General features: G+C 48.4%; 1 protein-coding gene across 5 annotated transcripts in view; it reads right to left on the bottom strand.

Annotated features, from left to right (window-relative positions):
- Positions 1 to 25,907, bottom strand: part of ARHGAP22 (Rho GTPase activating protein 22) — a 169,333-nt gene that overhangs the window by 82,829 nt on the left and 60,597 nt on the right. For all 5 annotated transcript variants that reach the window (XM_040623830.1, XM_040623827.1, XM_040623828.1 and 2 more), the window contains one exon: positions 5,616 to 5,703. In XM_040623830.1, coding sequence (XP_040479764.1) covers positions 5,616 to 5,703 — 88 coding nt within the window. The remainder of the gene's footprint in view (positions 1 to 5,615; positions 5,704 to 25,907) is intronic.

Below are 25,907 nucleotides of genomic sequence, written 5' to 3'. Positions count from 1 at the left end.
CTCTCTGCACGCAGACACCAGCCTGCCCCTGGGGAACATCTGCATCCCCGGCACGTTTGGGCCCAACTAACGTCTCCCTGATTTCCACGCGGTGCCATTGCTCCTTTGCCTGTAACCTCAACCCCCCAGCCCTGGTCAGAGCTCAACACCCAGCACGTCAGAGGCTTCCCCCACCCAGGCTGGCTGCCTGAAGGGTGTTTGGGGAGTCGAGGGGAGGCAGTCCGGGAGCTCCGTGGGAGAGTGGAGTGCCTGCCAGACCTCTGAACTGGGCAGCCTCCACCGGAGTCTCCAGCACGTTATCTTGAGGAAGACAGTCTGCGGGCCCAAAGCAGACAGGCCTTCTGCCAAAGGAACGGGGCCCAGACTTCACAGCAGCCATTACATCCTCTGTGTCTTCCTGCTCAAGAAGACAGCACTTTCCTCCGTCTGTCCCCTTGGAGTCATGGCAGCAGCCGCTCCTGTCCCACAGGGCTTATCCTCAGCTCTACATGCTGAGGTCCCTGCACTCCCAGGACGAAATGCGCCTGGAAAGGCACCCCGTCTTGGGGCCTGGTGAGGTTCTGCAGAGAGGCCAAGGCCCATGATGTGACACCTGGCCCTCGAAAAAACAGAACCTCCCCTTCCTTCCTTAAGGTGCCAGTGTCCCTCTGGGGGCTCCTTGCTCTCACTGTGTGAAGCTTCGGTGGGAGGGTCTGTCCAGATGCTGGAGTGGACAGGACTTTCCTTAGCACCCCAGTGTCGCCAGGCACGGGCCTATGGCCAAAACACAACACCAAGACTCCAGACTTGAGCAAGCGACACGAGGACTGAGTCTGCTGGGACTCAACCTTTCCAGCACACAGTACTGACCTGCTCTCCATTGCTGCCTCCAGGACCACTGAGCAGCCCTGCTGCCTGCCCCTTCCACGGGCAGCTCCCCAGCTTCCTGATGATTCTATGTGGCCCCACAACCTCTCTGGCCCATTCTCTCTTTGCCTGAGTTAGCCTGAGCTGGCTTCACCTGCAATCAGGACTCTTGAAAGACGTACCAGTGATGGAGGAGACAAGATAGTCATGCGGTTACTCACCAGAAAGACTTTGGGCTCCCATCTAAATCCCTTTAGCAACTGACCTGCCTCCCTTTGGTAACACTGTGCTAATACTGGAAGAAGAGTATTTGAGACAAGTCGCACTTGCTTTATTGATTACCTAATTTGTTCCATCAGACAAAGCATCTTGTGGATTTAGTAACTCTTTCTGTCCACAGTGCCAAAGCTCCATCCTGTGTATCTAGAGGGAGGCCTACACATGGCCTGGGGTGGATGCCCCCTTTGTCAGGACCGGGAGCCCAGCAGGATCAAGTCTGCAAGGGGCAGAGAGCTTTCAAAGGGCCGGGAGGCAGTGGGGTTTGCCAGGTAAAATTCTGGTCACTAGTTATGGTGTGTGTGGGTTTTTCCCCACATCACCAGGCCATTCTCCGACACCAGCTGGGCAACCTACAACTTACTCTATTTTCACACTGTCTACTTAGAGAAAATGTCAGTTCCCACAGGTGAAGAGTTCCGTCCTACAAGGCTGCCTCCCCCCTTCAGATGCCAATCGCAAGGCCATGTTGTGCTTCTGACCAAAGGGCCACAGATCTGAGATTCCAACAATCCCCTCCTTGGGTTTGACTAATTTGCTAGAATGGCTTACAGAACTCAAGGAAACATTTTCGTTTCTAGATCACTGGCTGATTATACAAAGATGTAACTCAGGAACAGCCAGATGGAAGAGCTCATAAGGCAAGGTACGTGGGAAGGCGCGTGGAGCTTCCTTGCCCTCCTCGTGTGCCCTACCCTCCCCGGATCGCCACATGCTCACCAGCTGGGAAGGTCTTCAAACCCTCTCCTTTTTGTTTTTTTATGACGGCTTCATTACGTAGGTATGACTGATTAAATCACTGGCCATTGGTGACTGAACTCAATATTCAGCGCCTCCCCCTACTGGGAGGTGGACCTGAAATCTCCAATCTTCTAAACACCTGGGTGGTTCCCCGGACAACCAGTGTCCATCCTTAGATGACCTAGGGGCTCTCCAAAAGTCGTCTCATTAACATAACAAAAGACACCTTCACCGCTCTCTTCACTTAGGAAATTCTGAGGGTTTTAGAAGCTCTGTGCCTGGAACCAGGGTGAATACCAAATATCTATATCTATACCCATATGTGTATCTGTACCTATATCTGTATCTGTACCTGTATCTATATCTATCTTAATCCAAACCACAGGATCATACCAGGCAACTAACTGGACAGAAGAGGCCAGGTGGGAAGGAGACCCATGGTCCTTGAATCCCAGACCTTTTCTGGGGCTTGGCTCCTCCCACCTGACCCAGGACTTTGGTTTAGACTCTGGTTTAGAGGTGGCTCAAGCTTCAGTCCCACCACTTAGTTTCTGTGGGAGCCCAGCCACAGTCATGGTGTGGCCTGGTTGAAATGGTGGTGTGGGGCATGAGGGGGGGGTGGAGAGTGGGGGTAGGAGGGCCTCTAAGGCCTGTCATGTAATTGGCAAGCCTCTCCACTAGAGGGCGCTCACAGTATAATTTTTCCTCTTCTATTTCCTCTTTTAATTCCATCCTGATGAAACTTGGGATTTTTTCATACTGTTGAAGAACAAAAATAGTAGTTTTTATAACTTAAAATTCATGTAGTTGATCTTATGCATTATCCTAATTGGGTTCTGCCACATTTCCAAGAATCATCAGGTGATCCCCCTCTGGCTATCCGGTGTGGCATACTCACACCCTACCTGGCGCGCCCAGAGAGACGATTGAGTCTTTCCTGCTCAGTGCTCCACAAAGGCTGACTGGACCCCTCTCTGCCCACCACCGACCCGCTTTCCCTGAGCCTCCTCACGGCTGCCTTCAGCCCCACTCCCACCCCCACCTGGCCCCCAGGCCTTCAGTAGGGCTGCGTGTGCAAAGGCAGGAGGGTAGTGCGGGGCGCCTCTCGGGACCAGCATGAACCGAGTGCTTTAAGCATTACTGAGTTTGGGATAGAGGGCTGCGGGGAGCTTTCCTTCCTATAACTGTATCCCTCGACCTCCCGCGCCCTGGTGGGAAAGCCGCTAGGTCCTAAGCCAGCCGCCTGTGCTGGAGAACAGCTTTTTCTCTGGATACCAGCCCTGACCTCTGCTACCATCTAGCTGTACATGCTTGGGCAAGCGGCTTATCCTTTCCAACTCCCAGGGTCTTTGTAAATAAAATAGTCATAAAAGGACTCCTGCCTTAGAGGGATGTTTCGAGCATGGTGGTAGAAAGAATAGTGGTCCCACAGAGATGTCCACATCTTTTTTTTTTTTTTCACTTTTAAATGATTTTTTATTATATTATGTTAGTCACCATACAGTACATCCCCGGTTTCCGATGTAAGGCTCGATAATTCATTAGTTGTGTATAACACCCAGTGCACCATGCAATACGTGCCCTCCTTACTACCCATCACTGGCCTATCCCATTCCCCCACCCCCCTCCCCTCTGTAGTCCTCAGTTTGTTTCTCATAGTCCATAGTCTCTCATGTTTCATTCCCCCTTCTGTTTACTCCCCCTTTCTTTATCCCTTTCTTCCCCTACTGATCATTCTAGTTCTTATGTTCCATAGATGAGAGAAATCATATGATAGTTGTCTTTCTCTGCTTGACTTATTTCACTTAGCATTATCTCCTCCAGTGCCGTCCATGTTGCAGCAAATGTTGAGAACTCGTTCTTTCTGATAGCTGAGTAATATTCCATTGGAGATGTCCACATCTTAATCCCCAGGACCTTGCCTTACATGGCAAACGGGTGTTCTTCCCCCCACAGTCGAAGAAAGCCTTGTAAATAGCCCTGACCCAGATCAAGAGCATGCGCACTGGTGATTTCTCCCATCTGGTCCTTGGGGCACAGGCTCAGGGCCTTGTTGAATTCATGGAGAGGGTGTGCTAACCTCTACCTTTCCGTTCCAGCCTCACCGCCTTCCTCTTCCCCCATTGCCAAGCCCCGGACTCCTCGCCCATCCCCCAGCCTCCCTTCCCAGGCCTGCTCCCCCTCCCCCAGACGGCCGGGCCCTGTCTACCTCACTGCCCTCTCCATTTCTTCCCTATCTTCTTTGCAGAAGCCTTTGCCCCTGTTCCACAGTCAACCAAGCTTCTCTATTCCACTCCACACTCCAAGACCACTCTATGGCCCCCTTCCAATGTGCAATTTTAGTACCAAGGGTTTTGCAGTAGATTAAATACCCACATAGGAAAACCCAAATGAAACCATGAAATCGCATTATGCATACAGGACATGAAATCGGGGAGGGGCTCCCTGCACGTCACCTTCTGCCTGTGTCTTCTGTAATTCCTGGTGTGGACAGGCGGACAGAGCAGAGGTGAACAGGGCCCTGCCCCAAGCTTGGCTGCACTCACTGCGGCTCCCATGGGCTGCTGCTGGCTGGCCTGAGCCTGGCCTGATCTCTCCCTTGGTGTCCGGCTGACAGCTGGGTCACCTCCTCACACTGGTTGGGGTGGCCATGCTGCTTGGAGACTGTAACTGCATGGTTCACAGAGCCCAAGGAGACCCTGGCACACTCAGTTCACAGCCACCCCTTCGCAGAAGGAAGTCTAAATGGGGACCACATTGGTAGCACGGGATGACTAGTCGCCTGTCGTCCATGTCCTGTCCAGAGCCGCCTCTTTGCTCAAGCATCTGTGATGCTCCCTCAAGCCTTCTCTGTCTACGGGGAGCTTGGCCATGCCGCGGGCAGTCCAGAGATGCCAGAGTTCGCTCAGGGGGAGCAGCTGGTGGAATTAGTAGTGGGAAGGTGGAAGCAGGTGGGTCACCCCCAGCCTCCACGCTCCAGGGGCCGGACATGTCTGCACGTCGGCTCCCTGCAGTCTCCACCGCCCCTGCTGGAATCGAACCCCGGTTCCCACAGCAGCAGTCAGCTCACTAGCACACCCCGCATGGCTTTCCTCCCTCCCTGCTCCCTTCCCCCTACTTTTTGGGAATCCCCTCTGAATAAACTGTTCAGAGCCTTGTCTCAGGCTCTGCATCTGGGGGAAGCCGAGGTAGAAAAACAGCACCTGAGGAAGCAGCCCTTCTAGAAGCGCATCTTCAAGACACATCTATTTAGTTCCACAACAATCTCATTTTAAAACTGGGAGTTTTAAAAGATGGTGTTGTAAGCTCTAACACGACACAGTTCCTTGGTTTTAAATACTTCCCTTCCCCCCACCACATCTCCATTCTCCATTTTGAGAGTCACCGTAGAGCTCATTTTAACGCTCTGTACCTGTGCTAGTGGGTTCCCTCTGGAGTTACTTGCATATGGTTCAGACGCTCCTTTGGACCTTCACCCCAACCAGTCCCCGTTGACCGGTTTCCCTTGTGTTTATTGTGAGTTTTAAAATCCACATTTTCCTCTCGCCCAAAAGCTAGTTACTCAGTTGACTGGATTTTCTAATACTCGCCCAAATTTGCAATATTCTCTAGATTTGGCCCTAATTTCTGAGTCATGCTTGGGTACAGCGCTGATGTTCCTACAGGGAGGAGCATTCTGAAGGAGGTCTGCCCTCCCGGGCCAGAGGCCACCAGCGCCAGCCCCCGCAGAGCAGAAAGATACGCCCGCCTACCTGGGCTGATCTCAAAGAGGTGCTTCCCTGCGTCCTCAGGGCCAGGAAGAAGTTCAGTCACCCGGGTCCCTTGTAGAGAAATAAATCCCTGAAACGGAAGAGACACACACAAACACGGGAGGCGTGAGATGGTGGGAAAACGGCTCCTGGAGAGAGAGGGCAGGGCTGCGGGGTCAGGGGCACGGCCCTCCAGGCACTGGCTGGGCAGACTGGGCACCGCAAGGAGCCCGCGTGGGGCTCCTGGTGGAGTGGGGTGGGTGCTGTGGTTTACATACACAGTTGTAAGAGCTCTGCGCACAGGCAGGGCCAGGATTGCCTGGAAATGTTACTCCCTGGTTAAGGCTCAGAAACACAAATCCGGAGCAGGGGGGAAGGCCCCCAGCATCCACACCCCCTCACTGCCTTTCCAATGCACCCATCTGCAGCCCTCCGGGGGCCTGAGTTTTAGGCTGTAGAGGGTCAGGGACAGGCAGGCTGGCACCCCGAGGCTGGCTTCTTGTATGGAACTGGCCCCGAGCTGACAAGGGAGGAAGGGTCAACAGATCGCGAGTCCAGCTCTGCTCTCTCCTGGTGGGTAGGATTTTATTTCTTGCTCAGTGGGAGTCAGCTACCACGCAGGACGTACCCAGCACAGATCATGCCGCCATGCGCCTGGGGAACCCTCCGTGTCCATGACAGGGGATGGGTCCACCCTACTCTCTGATGCTGGAATCCCGTAGTCAGGATAAAAGATGTGGGTTTGAGTCTCAGCCCTACACTTCTGGGCTGTGTGACCTCAGGCACACCACTTAACTTCTCTGAACCCCAACTTCCACATCAGGACAATGGCACCGTAACTCCCACTTCTCAGGGGCATTGAGACACTGGATTTCTGCTCAGGGGGTGCTGCTCAAGATGGGGTGCTGTCACAACCACCTTTACGCCAGCCCTTTTCCCACCCAAGGGCTAGGCGGGGCCTCCCTTTCTCTGTTAGTGACGGACTGCTGCTGTGGCTTCTCTTCATTTCGTACATGTGCAGATTTGTTCATTTGAGACAGCAGGTGGCTCTGACTATACATTTTTGGCTCTCTCCATGAGAAACCTGTTTTGAACTCCATTCCTATAGCCTAACTGTCTGGGTTCAAATCCTGGCTCAGTTACTTACTGGCTATGTGATTTCAGACAAATTGCTTAACCCCTCTGTGCAACCTCACAATTCTGTTATTCGTGAAGTAGGAATAATAATAGTACTTTGTGGGGCTGTCGTGAGCCTTGACTGGATGGGGACTTGGGATTACAGCAGCGCCTGGCACACAGCGCAAGCATCCTCGCACCTGCATTTGCCCAGATGAGGGGTGTGATCACGTCACCTCCCGCTCCCAACTCCTGCGTGTGCTCACAGAGTGCTCATCTTCCCACGCCATCTTTTCCAGGCAATCCCTGGGTTTACCCGGGTGACTGGAGCCTCTCCATGGCTGCTGGCGTCTTATGGACAGACCTCTTCTCACAGAAGCAACGTAAAGGCAGGACCACATCTTTGCCCACACAGACTTGCTTTAGAGAAATGACAGCAATAAACCAGAGAACCAGCTGGTAATTGTTGTAACTGAATTATCAGTTACTTTCTTGCGAGGGAATCTGGAGCCACTGGGAATAAATTAGGAGTGCGGCCCCAGGGTGGGGGAAACGTGCTCATGAGAGGGTGTGGACAGGATCCATCGCTGGCTAAGGGGATGGCTTCTGGTGTTTGCTGTTTCAGTAACCGTGTAATACCGGGCACGGTGCTTCATTCCTCTGTGCCTCGAAACCTGTCATCCATAAAAAGAGTAACATTGCTGACGTGGACGGTACTTTCTGCTCCAGGTCCATAGAAAAGCAGAAATAGCTGCTGTTCAGAGACCTAGTTCCATATGCCAGGCTCTTTGTTGAAATGATTGGATTTCACCTTCTGGAGTCCCCATGGGGTGGGGACTACTATTCTCATTTCCTGGATGAGTAGAGGGAGGTTGGAGAGGTAGCGCAAGCGGCAACTTGTCCTCCTGCCGCAGGGGCAAGCCGGGGGTGCACCCAGCCGTATCTGACGCTGGGGCGTCTTGCCTCTCATCTGTGGTAGCAGCTGCGGGCTGACTGTGTGCAGGAAGCTGTCGTGGCGAGCCAGCCTGTGACTTCGGGACCCACCTTTCTCCTCTCACCTGGGGAATCCCAGTGTGGCCCCCAGCACAGCAAGGGGACGTCAGAACCGGCTTTGGGCCGTCCAGATCCCTCCTGCCTGCACACTCGGAGAGCGGGCTTTGATCCTAGTGCTGTGGTCAGGTGCTGGGTGGGGCGCGGGGTGGGGAGAGGGGCAGGGAAGCCAAGGCAGTCTGCTTTCCCATTCCTCTTGTGACAGTAGTAAGACATGGAAGGGGTCCATCGGAAGCCCTCAGTGGAGATGTTCAGGGCAGGTCTCAACCTTGGGCAGGGCATCAGAATCACCTCTGAGCTTGTCAAAGCACAGAGCACTGGGTCTGGGGGCGAGGGGGGGCGGTGCTGGCAAATGTTGAGCCACAGACTCTCTGAGAAAAATAAGGCCACCAAGTTTGTAGTGTTTGCCAACTTCTGTGATAGAAATACCTGCACCACGCTCTCCCCCCCGCCCATGGCTGATTTTATACACTGATAGAACACAGAGACAAGAAATCAATAAGGATATAGATGGGCTGAAAGAACACCATCAACTCACTTGACCTAATTGCTGACCCCCTCCAGAGCAGAACAGACATTCTTTTCAAAGGCACAGGAAACTTTTTACTATCATGGCCATAAACAGGTCTCCATAAAGGGAAAAGAATTTAAATACAACACATGTTCTCTGTTCACAATGGAATGAAGTTAGAAATCAATAACAGAAAGTTTTCTGGAAAATCCCCAAATATTTGGAAATCCCATTAACATACTTCTAAATAATCCATAGGTCGAAAAAGAAATGAAAGAAGTGAACAGTACTTTGTACCGGATAAAAATGAAAACATGCCACACAAAAATTTGTGAAATGCCTTTAAAGAAGGACTTAAAGGGGGCACCTGGGTGGCTCAGTTGGTTAAGCATCTGACCCTTCATCTCAGGGTCTTGATCTCAGGGTTGTGAGTTCAAACCCCAGGCTGGGCTCCACACTGAGCATGGAGCAAAAGAAGTACTTAAGGGATAAGCTGTAGCACTCAATACTGATATGAAAAGAAGAAAGGCCTCTTAGGGCTTCACCTTAAGAAGTACAGAAAGAAAAGCAAGTTTAACCCAAAGTAAAAGAAAGAAAAAATGAAGATCAGAGTGGCTACAAATAAAATGAAAAATAGAAAAATAATAGGGAAAATCAATGAAACCAAAAGCTGGTTTTTTGACAAGATCAATACAATTGATAAGCCTTTAATCAGACTAGTCAGGAAAAAAAAAGGAGATTACCAATATCAGGAATGAGAGAAGTGACCACACTATAGAGTCTTCAGATATTAAGAGGATAAGGTAATGTTAAGGACAACATTGTGCTAGTAATCTGACAGCTCAGATGAGATGGACCAAAAAGACAGAAACTACTGAAGCTCACTCGGGAAGAAATAGCCAAATAGCCCCTATCTCATGCAGAAATGGAATTTGTAGTTAAAAATCTTCCCGCAGGGGCGCCTGAGTGGCACAGAGGTTAAGCGTCTGCCTTCGGCTCAGGGCGTGATCCCGGCGTTATGGGATCGAGCCCCACATCAGGCTCCTCCACTATGAGCCTGCTTCTTCCTCTCCCACTCCCCCTGCTTGTGTTCCCTCTCTCGCTAGCTGTCTCTGTCTCTGTCGAATAAATAAATAAAATCTTAAAAAAAAAAATCTTCCCGCAAAGAAAACTCCAGACTCCGACGGCTTCATTAGTGAATTCTATCAAATATTTAAAGAAGTACTACCAATACTACCCAAACTTTTCTTGAAAATTGAGGAAGAGGACCCACTTTCTAATGCATTTTATGAGGCCAGCTTTATCTTTATATATAATAGCCAGCCAAAGGCATTACAAGGAAAGGACACCACAGATTAGAATCCCTCGAGAACATAGATGCAAAAATTCTCAGCACGATTTTAGCAAATCAAATTTAACAATGTATAAAAAGGAAAATACATAATGAGCAACTGGGGTTTGTCCCAAGCATGCAAAGTTGGCTTAACATTCCAAAACCCATCAATGTAATTCACCATATTAATAAAGTAAAGAGGAGAAAAGATATGATCATCTCAATAGATGTAGAAAAAGCAACTGAAAAAACTCAACATCCATTCCTGATTAAAAATCTCAACAAGTTAGGGATCAAAACCAACTTCCTCAACCTGATAAAGGGTATCTTTGAAAACCTATAAGCTAATACCCTACTAAAAGTTCTTCCCCTAAGACGAGGATCAAGACAACAATGTCTAAATTCTTACCACTTCTATGAAATATTGTACCGGAGTCCTAGCTGCTATAATAATGCAAGAAAAAGAAAAGTTGTCCAGATTGGAATGGAAGAGGTAAAAGTGCTTTCACAGACAACATAATTGTCTATGTAAAAAATCCGGTGAAAACCTACAGAAAAAGCTGCTAGAACTGATAAATGAATTTGGCAAGGTTGCAGGGTACAAGAGAAATGCACAAAACTGAATCATATCTCTAGATACTAGCAATGAACAATTGGAAATTGAAACTCAAATCCATTTTTAATTGCATCAAAAATAGGAAATCCTTAGGGATAAATACGGCAAAAGACATTCAAGAACTGTAGGCTGAGATCTGTAGATCGTCGCTGGGGGAGATGAAAGAGGGTATAAACAAATGGAGAGATACACTGTGTTCATGGGTGATTGTTCAGACATCAATTCTCCCCAGATTGGCCTCTAGATTTAATGCAATTCCAGTCAAAATCCCAGTGGGTGTTTTGTAGAAATTGACCAGCTGATTCTAAAATTCATATGGAAATACAGAGGACCTACAATAGTCAGACAATTTTGAAACAACAACAAAGTTTGAGGTCTAATACTGCCAGATTTCTAGACTTATTATAAAGTCACAGTAATCAAAATATTGTGATATTGGTGTCAAGACAGACAAGTAGATTAATGAAACAATAAGAAGTTTATATATATATACATATATATGTATATATATATATATATATATATATATAAACTGATTTTTGACAAAGGCACAAATGCAATGCAGTGGAGAAAGGATAGTGTCTTCAGGAAACGGTGGTGGAACAAACCCATGTTCGTGTGTAAAAATAATGAACTTTGATCCATGGCTCACATCATGTCACATATGTTCGAATGAATCATAGGCCTACATGTAAAATCTAAGACTGAAACTTCCGGTAAATGACCTTTATGACTTTGGATTAGGCAAAGATTTCTTAGATGTAACATCAGAAACACACTTCATGAAACAACTAGTTGGTAATGTGACTTATTTAAATAAAAACCCTGTGCCTTAGAAGTTACTAAGAGAATGAAAATATGAATTATGAAATAAAAGAAATGAAAGTAAGAGAAAATATGAGAATGAGAAAGTATTTGGAAGTCATGTGTCTGATAAAGGACTTGTACCTAGAATATATAAAGCACTCTCAAAATTTAATAATGAGGAAACAACCTAATTTAAAAATAGGCAAAAGATTTGAACTGATACTTTACCGTAGAAGATATAAGGGTGTCCAATAAACTCACAAAAAGATCCCCCGCATCACTGGGCATTCTCATACACTTCTGATGGGGTGATGATTTGATAAAGCCGTTTTGAAAGCAACTTTGCAATTTCTAAAATAATGTTAAAATAAAAATACCCCTTTAACCTAGTATTGAATTTTGCACATTTGTGCCAAGGAAAGACAAACACATGAGGATACATGTACAATGATGCCCACTGTAGCATTATTTTCCTAACAGAAAAAGTGGAAAACAATGAGGGAGTGGTTCAATTATTTTGGGTACAGCCTTCCAGAATGAGGTAAATACAAAAGGCTTCTAAGCGGAATTGTCCAGTAAAAAAAAAAAAAAAAAAAAAAAAAAAATGGAGCCCTAGAAAGTAATTGTACAGCCCCATCCCAAGTGCTGTTCCTAGCCTCTCTCAAGAGCCCATAGGGTCCTAAGCACACAGAAAGGCCCTGACAGCTTGCAGTCTGGGACGGAGTGGTGGGGCGGCTTTATGGTTTGCCCCACAGTGCTGGCATCAAAAATAAGGAAATTAAAAAAAGAAACAAAGGCAGTCAGATCATTCACAGGGCACTGCCCATGCCTGATGGCTTGTTGTCACCTTCCCACTGTCACTCCCCGACGGAATGCTCCTCCACTTAACATGTCAAGGGCCCGGCCAGCCTGCCCCACATGACCTCAGCTGGGAAGTCCATCTGTCATTCTCAGGCAAAGGACAGTGATCTCCCTTCTGCAAACATTAGAGTAGCAGGTGTCTCAACTTCCCCAACCAGACTAAAATCTAGTGATGGCCACCCTCCAAGCCCTCTGACTAGAGTGCACCAGCCTCTGCCCAACTCCCCGTCCCCCTAAACTCCCCCCACCCCAGGCTGCTGCAGCTTGCTGGGCAAAATGATCCCTCTTGCAACAGATCCCAGGAACCCCACTGGTCTGGAGGCCTCAGCTTGGCTCAGGGGGACAGTGAGGGGAACAGGAGCAACAGTGACAAAGATTGCTGTTCATCTGTCTCCATTCAGTTGTCTCACCCCCACGATTTACTCACGTTGCAAAAAGGCAAGCAACGGTGACATGTTAAGTCTGGGGTGGGGTGGGGGTGGGACAGTCATGCACACCACACAGCTGTGTGCATCAGGCAGATCTGGTTTCAATCCTGACCCCACTGCTAATCAACAGGAAGCATGTGAACAAGTTTGCCTTGCCCAGACTCAGTTTCCCTCTCTTTTCAATGGGGTTCTCTGGGAATCAAGTGGGACAGAGTGAGCAGAGGGCCTGGAGTGGGGCCGGGCTGTGGCAGGCACCCAGGACGGTCTTAGTGACAGCTTACCGACTAGGGCTCCGGCAAGACAGGAGAGCCTCAGTTTCCTCCTCTGTCATGGGCCATGTTTTGAAGATTTCATGAGCTAACGTCTGGGCAGCACTGGGTAGAGTGCCTTCCAGAGTAAGTGCTGCTGTGATTTGTGAATCATTTCATAGCCAAGGAGTAGAGTCCGCTTATGACCATTTTTCAGGGGTTAGAATACATATAAACACTTAAAAATCGTTTTTGGGGTTTATAATTATTGTGACATCGTCACTTAGGTGGGATTCGAGCAGCTCCTGGGCTGAGCCCTGGGTTTCTTACCTGTAAAAATAAGGCTGTTAACCTCTGTCCTTTGCTGCCCGGGCTAGTGCTTTGTAAGCACTTAAGGCTGAATGAATGGGAGTAATTGTCATGATTATTATTGTAAAGAGGATTTTGGCCACTATACCGGTTGTTCTGGGAACAACCCTTCCGGCAATAATACCGTGGCTTGTGCCCTCAAATAAGGTCTGATGTAGATTCAGGAGTCCCGGGATGGTGAAGGCAGGGTTCCTCCTTCACGGTTTCTGATGACAGCCCTGTGGGGACCTCCTGCAGGACCTGGGATGCCTGCACTCCTCCCACTGGCCTGAGTTTTGGGGTTCGTAATAGTCCTGAGAACTTCATACTCTTATTGAGCTCTCTCTCCAGCCTGATCAAAGGCTGGTTCTCTGGAAAGTCTTCATTTTTCACCCTGTCTAGAGAAAGACTGTCTGAAGAGCCAACTTCTGAAATGCTCCTTAGCAAGGACATGATAAGATTTTCCACCGGCAGCATCTTGGAAAATTGCAGACACATTTCAAAAAGCAATCACTCAAGGTTCCTTATCTTCTGTAATTCTGATTGTGGCCTCAGATCAATCTTAAAAAGCCTTAGCCTCTGACACCCAACCAGGAACTGAACCACTCTGAATTTTAAATAACACAGGTCAGAATGAAGTTCAGTGCCAAGCAGGGAACATCCTCCCCTTCCTTATCACACAAGCCAGTAACCATGGCTATTACTGTCTAAAATGCAGATATTAAGGAGGGCAACCTAAAGTTGGAGACAAATTGCTTCTTGGCTGGAGCACTTTCCCTCCCTAGGGGGTTGAGATGAGTCACTTGTTCAGCGATGTCTTTGCTAAGGATTTGGTCCCGAAGCTTCTCCCAGCAGATTCCAGAGTGATGCTGCATTTGGTGTGCCCCACATGTCCCCACACCCTGCTTTACCTAGTCTCCCCAGACAGCCTGTCAGTAGGTGTATCCTGAGGGACAGCACTGTGTCCTCCAGCAGGAAGCAGGGGTTTTGGGGGCTCAGCACCAGCTCCCTGCACTTTCCCAGCTGACCACAGTCCCTGAATCCCTTACCTGTGGGGCCACCCAGCCCAGGGCCTAAGCTCATGAAAGTGGATCCAGCTGGGATCCAAGGGTGAGCCTAGGGCCTGGGGCAGACTTGTAGCTCTAAGCATGGTGTCTGGGCTGGCCCCTAGGAACCCTCCGGCCTCATAGCTAACAGCCAATCCCAACCCCCAATGGAGTGTCCTTTGTGTGCGGGGTGGGTCCTCTTTCTGAGCTACTGGTTTTCCCTGCAGTTCGTTAGTTCTGTGCCACTCCAGGTTCCTGGTCTAGACCCCAGCCCAGATCATGTACCCCTGACCTGCACTGAGTCATTTCTGGGGCCATCCCTTTAGGTGGTCCCATCTCCCTGGATCCCTAAGTCTTGCAGCAGGTGGTGGGGTTGAGCCTGTGCCCTGGATCCTCAGCTAACACCTTGCTCTGCCCGGGTGAGGGCGCCTTGGGCTCGACCTCTCACCCTGAGTTCTCCTCATCACTGTGGGCATCCTAATGCCTGTGAGCAAGTTCATGGGAACGAAATGCGACGCCATGTTGGAAGGAGTCTGTGCAAAGCCAGTGCTCATGAGATTTGGTGTCCTGGCCTTGCTGGGTCAGACCCACAGTGCCTGTGGATGTTGAGTCGTCTTTTAGGGATACAGGGGAATTAATGCTTGTGACCAGTGGACTAGCATGCTTAGACAGGGGCTTTCCTGAACTTTCCCGTGGTGACAAAGCTCTGGCCAGGGGGACTGGGCAGGAGTGACCTTCAGCTTTCTCTCCTTTCTGCCCTGCTAGGTCAGCCTTGGAGGCCTCGATAGACAGATGAGGCTGCCACCTGGTCCACAGCAAAAGATACATTTTTTATTGTGTTTAGGTGCTGGGATTTCAGGACCACTGAGCATTGTTTATTGTAACTAATTAGAAGTTATTTTGAAAAATTAAATTTAGATAATTTTGTCCCAAACTGCTTACTTGGCCACACACACAAACGATTTAGAATCATGGTACCATTTAAACATTGTATTTTAATGCAGGTAAAGCTGTTTAATTAATAAAGATTATTCTCTTGCTCCTCTGATTGGATGTTGGGAGGGAAAGGCAATGAGAGACCAGGCCCATCTACTTATGAGGAGGCATGGGGGAGCTGCCTCAGTCTCGTGGTCTGATGCACTGAGTGGAGCTTGGAAGAAGGTCTGGGTTCTGGTCTTGAGCTGTGATGGCCATTTAGTACCCCCTTCCTGCCTGACTTTTTGGACTGGAGCACTGGAAGGAACCAGCAAGGCTGTAGGTCACTGTGAATGAAGGGTCAGGGCTACCACCACAGTCCCTGGCAAATGTCCAGCCTGTGTAGGATCTCCCCTGGACAGAACATGAAAAGGACCCCTCTTCAGTCTTGGCTCACTGGACCCAATGGTAGGCCACTTTGCCTCCTTAAAATACCTGGTTTTCCAGGTGGAGGGGTTAAGGGAGAAACAGAGATAAGTTCAATCCATCGGGAGCCCAGGGCACTTGCTATCTCCAGTAGAGGGCCGATGCATTCACACGGGGACCAGCCACCAGCTGCAGGAGCTCTGAAGTTCCCAAGGGGAGGGGTCTTCACTGGCCACCCACCTCTTTCCAGTATTTTCTCCAATCCAGGACTTGGGTAGATGTTGGGGTAGATTTCTTACCCTGTCCTTAGCTCTTTGGAGCCTGCCTGGCGGGTCTGGAAAAGCCTCTGCTTCTCCTTCGGAACTGGAAGCCTGACGGTTGGGGGGGTGGGGACACAGCGCTTGTCTATAGCTGGGGGTCTACGGCATTGAACCGTAAGTGTGCTCTTCCATGCGGTTGTCACTGCCATGTTTCCAGCCTTCTGTCCCCATGACAAACAGGCTGTCCCAGAGGCTGACCCTGCCTGCTCAGCCTGGCCCATGTTCAGAGCACGCTTCCTCAGAAGTTTGTTTCTGCTGGGAATACACACTATTGGCATGTGCTAATGCTGGGTCCAGGGGCTCACCTTGAATGAGAGGGGCCCTCCCTTGGCTGGACATGGTTTGGTTCTGTCTTACTGCCCTCGAGACCCTGCAACGAGTGCTGTGCTCCGGGGTACATGGTGCCTCTGAGAGCGGCCACTGTACTGTTTACTGGAGAATAGGTTAGTCTGAGAAACACGGTAGAGAGTCCTATGCACTGACCTGTGCCCGGCTGCCCCACTGAGAGGACGGCTGCCAAAGGGCATGGGCTGTGTTTGCTGAGAAAGTCACACCTCATCCCGATCCTCTCAAAAGCTGCTGTTCAGAATATCATTCTCAATGGGGAAAAACTGAGAGCTTTTCCCCTAAGGTCAGGAGCACGACAGGGATGCCCACTCTCACCACTGTTGTTCAACATAGTACTAGAAGTCCTAGCTTCAGCAGACAACAAAAAGAAATGAAGGGCATTCAAACTGGGCAAAGAAGAAGTCCAATTCTCACTCTTCACAGATGACATGATACTTTATGTGGAAAACCCAAATACTCCACCCCTAATTGCTTGAACTCATACAGGAATTCAGCAACCTGGCAGGATATAAAATCGAGGCACAGAAATCAGTTGCATTTCTATACACTAACAATGAGAGAGAAGAGAAATTAAGGAATTGATCCCATTTACAATTGCACCAAAAAACATGAAATACCTAGGAATAAACCTAACCAAAGAGGTAAAGGATCTGTACTCTAAAAACTACAGAACATTTATGAAAGAAATTGAGGAAAATGAAATGAGGAAAAAGAAATGAAAGAACATTCCATGCTCATGGATTGGAAGAGTAATATCGTTAAAATGTCTATGCTGCCCAGAGAAATCTACACATTTAATGCAATCTCTATCAAAATACCATCAACATTTTTCACAGAGCTGGAGCAAATAATCCTAAAATTTGTATGGAACCAGAAAAGACCCCGAATAGCCAGGGGAATGTTTAAAAAGAAAACCAAAGCTGGTAGCATCACAATTCCTGACTTCAAGCTTTATTACAAAGCTGTGATCATCAAGACAGCATGGTACTGGCACAAAAACAGACACACAGATCAATGGAACAGAATAGAGAGCCCACAAATGGACCCTCAACTCTATGGTCAACCAGTCTTCAACAAAGCAGGAAAGAATATCCAATGGAAAAAGACAGTCTCTTCAATAAATGTTGTTGGGAAAATAAGAGAGCCACATGCAGAAGAATGAAACTGGATCATTTTCTTACACCATACACAAAGATAAACTCCAAATGGATGAAAGACCTAAATGTGAGACAGGAAACCATCAAAATCCTAGAGAAGAATGCAGGCAGCAATTTCTGTGACCTTGGCTGCAGCAAATTCTTGCTAGACACATCTCCAAAGGAAGGGAAACAAAACCAAAAGTGAACTATTGGGACTTCATCAAGATAAAAACTTTTGTACAGCAAAGGAAAACAGTCAACAAAACTAAAAGGCAACCTACTGAATGGGATAAGATATTTGCAAATGTCTTATCAGATAAAGGGCTAGTATCCAAGATCTATAAAGAACTTATGAAACTCAATACCCAAAAAACAAAAAAATCCAGTCAAGAAATGGGCAGAAGACATGAACAGACATTTCTCCAAAGAAGACATCCAAATGGCCAACAGACACGTGAAAAAATGCTCCACATCACTTGGCATCAGGGAAATACAAATCAAAACCACAATGAGATACCACCTCACACCTGTCAGAACAGCTAAAATTAACAATTCAGACGTTAGTGAGGCTGTGGAGAAAGGGGAACCCTCTGACACTGTTGGTGGGAATGCAAGCTGGTGAAACCACTCTGGAAAACAGGATGGAGGTTCCTTTGGGAGCTAAAAATGGAGCTACCCCTATGACCCAGCAATTGCATTACTAGGTGCTTACCCCAAAGATACAAATGTAGTGACTTGAAGGGGTACCTCTACCCCAATGTTTATAGCAGCAATGTCCACAATAGCCAAACTTTGGAAAGAGCCCAGACGTCCATTGATGGATGAATGGATAAAGAAGGTGGGATATATATATATATATATACACAACAGAATATTACTCAGCCAACAGAAAGGATGAAATCTAACCATTTACATTGACATGAATGGAACTGGCGGGTATTATGCTAAGCAAAATAAGTCAATCAGAGAAAAACAATTATCATATGGTTTCACTCATATGAGGAATATAAGAAACAGCACAGAGGACCATAGGGGAAGGGAGGGAGAAAAGGAATAGAAAGAAATCAGAGAGGGAGACAAACCATGAGAGACTCTTAACTATGAGAAACAAACTGAGGGTTGCTGGAGGGGAGGGGAGGGGTAGGATGGGGTAACTGGGTGACAGGCATTAAGGAGAGCACTTGATGTGATGAATACTGGGTGTTATATGTAACTGCTGAATTATTGAACTCTACCTCTGAAACTAATGATGTCTACATGTTGGCTAATTGAATTTAAATAAAAAGGAAAATACAAGAAAAAAAAGCTGCTGTTCATTCTGGAAATGCTCCCTTCATTCTCAGGGGCCCAGGCAAGGCAGCAGTCCTACACAGACCCTCCCAATCTCCCCCATTTTGCTCAGCAGTCTACTAATGTATTAAGGAGCTAGAATGCCCCAAATATAATTAAAAATAAGTTATTCCGGTCTGAACAATGAATAAAATATATTTTCCACGCTGCCTCAATGTCATTTGATTCTTTTTTCTGCCTAGTAATACACAAAACTAGCAATTTACCAATCAGTCTCGTAGCTATTACTGTAAATTAACCGGGCTCAGTGGAAAGCCAAAGGATTGATTATAAGTGGGAGACACTTAGGTCCTGTAGCTTATACCCGTGCTGACTTAAGTGAGCAGACCCTGAGAGAAGCTCATTACATTTGCATCAACAGTCAGGCCACACTCAAGGAAACACAGATGTCCTCTGGAGAAGGCGAAGATCCGTTCTGCAGGCAGTGACACTCTGGGTGCAAAAGAATTTGGGGGCAGCCAGACTCTTGTCACTTGCGGTTTATATATTCTTGCGTGTGTCATCAGGCCCCTTAGGGTCTTAGTTTTCTTTGCCTATGACAGTGGCAAATACTGCCCTGTAATAAGTGGTAGGTACTCACAGGTGTTGCTGGCCTCCTTATTCTCGGGGCCCGCTTCACAACCACCGCACGATAAGCCTTAAAACACACATATTGGGATAATTCCTTCAATCTTATATTTCTCCTTCACATGTCAGATGCAGGAAAAAAAGAGGGTTTTAACTAAATATTGTTTAAAAATTGTTTAAAAACAAGTTGGCTGCTGTTACCAATTTGAATTTATGAAAGACGTTTCTAGTTGATTTAAAATAACTGACTAGAATTTTCATTTTGATCTGTTTAATAGCGAGGAGTTATATTTCTCAAACAGCTTCAAAAATATAAAGCCTCCTTTTAAAAAACCCCACAAATTCTGACGTTTGATCTTAAATAAATGACTTTCTCTTTCTATAAGACTCCAATGAGTAATTCTTTGCGGAAGAAGCATTCCAAGTTGTCCCTAAGGACATTTTACACAAGAAAACATTTATTGTTTAGTTTTTCCTCTGCAGCACACGTGGTAATGTTACTACCCGTCCCCAGTTAGCTCACGGCGACCTCGAAGGCCCCGTGGAGGACACCTGCTCAGTAGCTCTTGCGTTAACCTGAGGCAGCGAGCTGGCTTTTGCTGTACTTCAGCACCTTTCCGTCACCCTCGCGTGTCCCTTCTGAGCGCTCTGGGATCGACTGGAATTCGCTGTGGCAAAATCTATGGGAGCAGCTAAGGAAGTCATTAGTCACTTGCTCTACTGTGCACAGAGAGTTGCAGGTGGAAAGTAGGAAGCAGGAAGGGAAGTCAGGCTCTCCAGAAGTTCTCAGAAAGTCAGGGGCAAGTTCACTAAGCCAAAAGTGACCAGTTGGAGACACCAGCTGCGAAGGTCCCACGGCATCAAGGTCTGTAGCCATCAGCTCTCTTGCCACTAACCGTGTCTCCATGACGACCTTGGCCAGTGCCACAGTCCGAGCGCTTTACCAAATGGCCACCCAAGACCGAGAGTGGCGCCAACAGCAGGAACTCTGGGTCAGACCCCTGGAGCTTGGCTGCTTCTTCAGCCTTGTGTTCAACTCATCCAGGAAGGCACTTCTGCAAACCACTATGGTTTGGCTGACTAGCTATTGTGCCTCCATTTCTCTTTGCCTTGTACGGTCTTTGTTGACCTTTTGGCTTTGAGAGTTGAAGGGGTACTCGGAGATCATCTCTGGCCAACTTCGCACTTGATGACCAACTCTCTTCGAAGCCAACTGGCGGTCTGGCCTCGGCTTGCACAGCACCAGGGACCGGAGCTCAGCCCTAACCAGCAGACCACTCCACTGGCACAGAGGGTTCTTCCCATATGGGGGGATATGATGGCCTCTGTGTAATTCTACTTGTCCTGGCTACAGCTTCTGGAAGTTCACAGAAGAGATACAGTCTTGTCACAAGAGGTGCCTGCCTGAACTAGTGCCCTTCTCAGGATTCATCTTCTCCAGATGATTTATTCAGTGTGTCCCTCGTGTGGACAGGCGTTCAGACCCCTCGCCATCTTTCCTGCTGTGCTGAAAGTGTGGTGCCTCGAGGGGCTATCATGTGGCATTTGTGACCTGGTCTGCCCAGAGCTGATTGGGGCACTGTTAGTCTGTACTGAGCTTTGAAGCCAATTAAACTCTTAAGCCAATTTAAACTCTTAACTCTGCCTCATTTGACCTGTTCTTAATCTAGGTCTCTCTAATCTGTGAAATCAAACGATATTTTTGAACCAAAGGGAGGACTTTATATTTTATCTTAACAATTTCCCGTGAAACCAGCCCATCAAAGTTATTTTGAATCTCAATGCCATTTTCCACCTTTACGGTCCCTCCCACCTCTGCAAATTCACCAAGAGTGTCTTTGGTTTTTTAAAGTCATCAAAACACACCACAGCATAATGACCAAGACAGTGGAGTCTGCAGTCAGATCATTTAGTTTTAGATCTTGGTGCTCGTGTTGTCTAGCTTTATGTGATCTTAGGCAAGTCACTTCACCTCTCTGTGCCTCAGTTTCCTTCTCTGGAAAGTGAGACTAATGATCATTCCTCAATTGTTTCAGTCAATTATTGCCGTAGAGCAAACCACCCCCAAAACTTAGTGGCTTGAAAAACTGATTTTTTTTTTCATTACTTCTCATGACTCCGTGGCCCAGAATGCAGGCAGGATTCGCTGGCAGTCTCACTCCCTCGGCCCAGTCCACGGTCACTCCCTCAGCTGTCTGCAGCTGGTGGCTGGGATGGGCTATAAGGTCCATGGAGGCCTCGCCCCATCTGCCTGGGCCACGTGGTGTCTCTCCTCCGGGTTTCCTCTTCATCGTGTGGCCCGCTCAAGCATCCTCACAGTGTGCAGCACATTCCCAGAGCCAAAGCAGAAAACGCCTGGAGTCTCAAGGGCTGAACCTGGAACTTGCCCAGATCACTTCTGTCTCATCAGGGACAGAGGAGGGGAACTAGATTCCAGCTCCTGTTGGGAGGAGGAGTGGGCACTCAGGGAGTGCAGGAACAGGTGGTGGCCGTGCTTGGAGACGATCTTATCATGTACCTTGTACAGTGGCTGTGAGCATGACAGCAAGTTAGAGAGAAAGTTCTTAGAACCATAGCTGGTTCATAAGGCATGTTAGTGTTCGCTTTTATGTAGATTCAAAGCCACAGAGTAAGGCAGAGCCAAGATCAGGGCCGTGGTCCGTGCCACAGGACTCCTCTTGCTTGGCTGGGCTGGGTGGCTTGCTAAGCCTTCACTGGGTAGAGCTCCCCCCAGGAGAAAAGATCACCACTAGGGGATTACCTACAGGTTGAATCTCAGGGCAGCCCTATAAGGTAGGCATGACTAGTCTCACATCACACCAAGGAACGAAGCTCAGAGAGGGAAATTCCTTCTCTGATTACTGGCTAGAAAGCAGTGAGGCCGAACTCCAAAAACCTGTCTTTCTTCTCTATCATGTGGGATTCTGTAAAACGGCTTGCGGGGGTCCAGACACTGGGTGCCCAAGGCAGTTCTGACACCCACTGGCCTGGATTCCTAATTGAAGAAGGCAGTGTGGACCACACGTACGCTTGCTCTCAGGGAGCCTTGCTGATTCGGGTGGTCCTCACTTTCTGGATCTGTCCCCTGCTTTTCACATTTCATTTTAGAAGCCTTCTTAACACTTCTTGGAGTTCTTCTATTTTAGGTCCCTCTCCAAGGACGGACAAATCTTGTCTTTGAGAGTTTGGGCAGCATTGACACGGCCACCACCAATTTCCATTTCCGACCCTTAGTGCAGCCAGGGCCCCAGACACCAACCAAAGGTGGGAGCAAGGGGGGGCTTCAGTGATCTCCCCACATCTGCAGCACATGGGTGGTATAAACGGGATTTGAACCCAGGTTCTCTGATTCCAAATATGGAAAATTATAGTACGCAAGCTTGCACTCCACCTCTTGGAGCATCAATTTCTCCATCCGTACGATGGAAATGACTTGTACCTGCCCCGGTAAGGTTGCTGAGAGGCTCGAAGGAAATCATGAATGTTTATTCAACAAGTGTTTACTGAGCTTCTACTTTGTGTCAGGCACTGTTCTGGACACTGAGGACCAGATATAAACAAGACAGACAAAATCCTGACTCTGATGAGCTTACATTCTAATAGGGGAGGCAGTCCAATAAGCCCCTTGCCAATCATCAGGCATTTTCCAAAAATAATGAAATATTTTCCTACTCAGGATCCAACACAAGGCTGGGGCAGAATTCACTCATTCATTCCATTTATTTCCTTCCTTCCTCCCTCCTTCCCTCCCTCCCTTCCTCCCTCCCCTCCCCTCCCTCCCCTCCCTTCCTTCCTTCCTTCTTTCCCGTAAGCGTCAGATACTACCGAGCCTCAGTTACTTGGCCCTGCGCTGGGTGGTGGGAAAAAAGAAGGAATGAGATCAACGGAGGCCCGGCCTGAATGAAGTTTACAGTCCAAAACAGAGAACGGACATCAAGCTGAGGCAGTGTTACAAGACAGCAACAATGCAACAATAGCAATCAGCATGAGCCTCGCCTTGGGCTGGGTTGAGCAACAGCTGACAACCTATGAAGGAGGCTCAGTTACCGCACGCTAATCCAATGCAGCCGAGACAGATTTACGAGGTCTAGACGCAAAGGAGCATCTGACGCATGGGCTGCCCCCTGACTTGCTGTGAGCATAGAACGGGCTTTGACCAGCCTGACAGCATCTTGATTAGAGCCCCACACAGGGCTGAGATAAGGGCCGTGGTGGGTAGAGTCTGACGTAGGTGGACACATTAAGCAGCCCAGCAAGGAGCTGCTCCCTAGCTGTCCCGCTGCACATCTGGGACTTCAGGTGCTATGGTACCGTCCCCGTCAACCTAGGCTGATGCCAGCCCCCCGCTTCCCTCATCGAAAAGTCTAGGCACCTTCTCCATGGGCAAGGACCCGAGGGACCAACTCATGACAGTATCGCTTTCCCTGTGATGTACACATTTGGTACATATTGGTACATAATGGCTGAGGGTAGGGATGACTGGCTGCATGCTGGCACATTCCCTGTGACTGTCAAGATCAAAGGTCAGATGGCCTCTCTTTCCTTCCCAGAGGTTTCTTCTTGAAGATTTCTGGCTTCTGACTGTCCAGGGTTAATGTTCACTCCTAGAAGTGCATCTGCTTTCCCATCCGTCTTGTCTTTCCTTGTTCCAATTTCAACCTTTTACTCGAAATTAAATCAAACTTTAAATCAATCTCCTCTCCCACGGCTGAGCTTCCCATCACTTGTCCTCCTGGCAAAAACAAAAACCAAACCCAGACTGTTCTCCAAGTGATTTTTAAATCACCTCTGTGAATGCCTGTGTTTGCATCACTCACCCGGGGCGTAGGTCGGAGGCTCTGCCATGCCAGGCTGCGGGTGCCACCTGCCACGCTTTCTCCCCTGCGGTCGCCAAGCCTCCTCACCTCCTTGCTCTGGCATGTGGTTTTCTAGGCCATGCTAGGTGTCAGGACAAGAGCTGCATCCGAATGGTCTTTCTGCCTCCAGCCCGGCCCCCTCCTAACCCCTGCCTGTGCTGCTCTTGGATGACTCCCCTCTCAGAGCTCCGAGGGCCAAGTCTGAGCCCCCAAACCTTCAGAGCCCCCTAACACCATGGACAGAATAAGGACCCAGGCTCCTGGATGTGGCAGCCAAGCCCCTCCACATCCAGCTTCTGGTATCCTGTCCATGGTTTGTGTTCCTGCCAATATAATGAGCCTCACACTTGTATTTCAAATACTCTGGGCTCCCTCCTCGGGCATGAGCTGCCAGACACACAGGCCCCCCAGGTTCACTTTAAATGCATTTTCTGAGCACCTCCAATGTGCCAGGGCCAGCTCTGCAGAGACTAGCTGGGCTTGGCGGCTCTGTCTAGAACAGGGAGCCACTTGACCCCTCAGCTGATGCCCCTTCTGCGGTTGTGTCCCTGTTACATTCCCTCTCTGGCTTGAGTTTTTCTTTCCTTGTTTAAATTAAAAATATTGTAAGATATGGATTTAAATGAATATAGTCTCACTGTAAGAAACTAAAAAGCATACAGATAAGTCTCAAGTGTCTGAGTCCCACCTCACTCTCCATACCCTCCCCAAAACTTGTATTCTGAAAACTCTCCAAATAAATTATTTCAGTGTTATTTCACTCGCTTTTCCAGTGAAGGTCCTATCTCACCACAGCTGAACGAATCAAGGAGGGCCACAAGGCGGGGTGTAAGGCAGCAATTTCTTCCTCTTCTACGGGACCTCAGCCACCAGTTTCAGCTCTTTTCCACAGGACTTCTTTCTTTCTTTCCTCACGTTCATTTCTAAATAATCTGGTTACGTGACCCTGTCTTGAATGAACATTCTAGGCTTTAAGGATGGAATTCCCAGCACGGAAGGCAGAGATGTTGCTTTATTCACGCCCCCACCCCAGGTGGCTTTCTGCACGTCCACAGTGACAGTGGTTTGTGGGGGTCAGTACTCAGCGCTTCTGCGCCCCTGCCGAAGTTGAACCTGAAGCCCCTCTGTGAGGATTCCTTTCTTCGCCTCTTTCTAGAACTCCTCCCAGTCAGACGCTGGGTTACCTCTCCTCTTTTCCTCTCCGTTGTTCCTCTCTTCTTTCTGGGAGATCGTGTCATGTTTTTCGTCCAACTCTTCCCTTGGGTTTTTGTTTCTGGCATTTGATTTCTGGGTTCTGGGAACTGGTGTATTCTCTGACCAGCCATTTTAATAGTCTGTCTCTGAGGGTGATGCAGATAGTTTGATATAAACGTTTTTTTGCCCAGGGCGCCTGGGTGGCTCAGTCGGTTAAGCATCTGACTTCAGCTCAGGTGGAGATCTCGGGGGTCCTGGGATGGAGCCCCGAGTCAGCGCTCAGCGGGGAGCCTGCTTCTCCCTCTGCCTTCCCCGACTCGCGCTCTTTCTGTTTCAAATAAATAAATGAAATCTTTAAAAAAAAAAAAAAAAGGTTTTTCCCCCTGTATGGTTTCTGTTGCCTCTTTTTTTTTTTTCTTTCCTTCCTGTGTCTGTGTCTGTCCTTCACATGAGACTTTTTCCTTAAATGTGTAGTGACGCAAAGCGCTTTGCCCCTACTTGTTCTGTAAACAGCGACGGGAAGCTTGTATGAGGGGCGGTGGGGAGGTGTCTACACCGCGGCCGGGCCCGCAGAAAGAGATGGGCAGGGCTGCTTCACTGGGTATATTTCATTTTTTTCTTCTCAGCCTGTTAGATTCTTTGGTGAAAGTTCTTCCTTTCCTTCCTGAGGGTTCTTCCTGACTCCCGGGAGCCACATGAGGGATAGAGATGGGGAGGGCCGAGTAATGGGAGCCCATCACCCTTGGTCTCATCCTCCTGTTCTGGGGCGGGTGCTCCCACCCACGGCGGGCAGGTGTCCTCAGCCTGAAGTCCCTC

Source organism: Ursus maritimus, unplaced genomic scaffold (assembly GCF_017311325.1).
Source record: "Ursus maritimus isolate PB19 unplaced genomic scaffold, ASM1731132v1 scaffold_7, whole genome shotgun sequence".
NCBI lineage: Eukaryota > Metazoa > Chordata > Mammalia > Carnivora > Ursidae > Ursus > Ursus maritimus.
The sequence above is the reverse complement of the archived record's forward strand: the minus strand, read 5'-3'. Positions and strand labels throughout refer to the sequence as shown.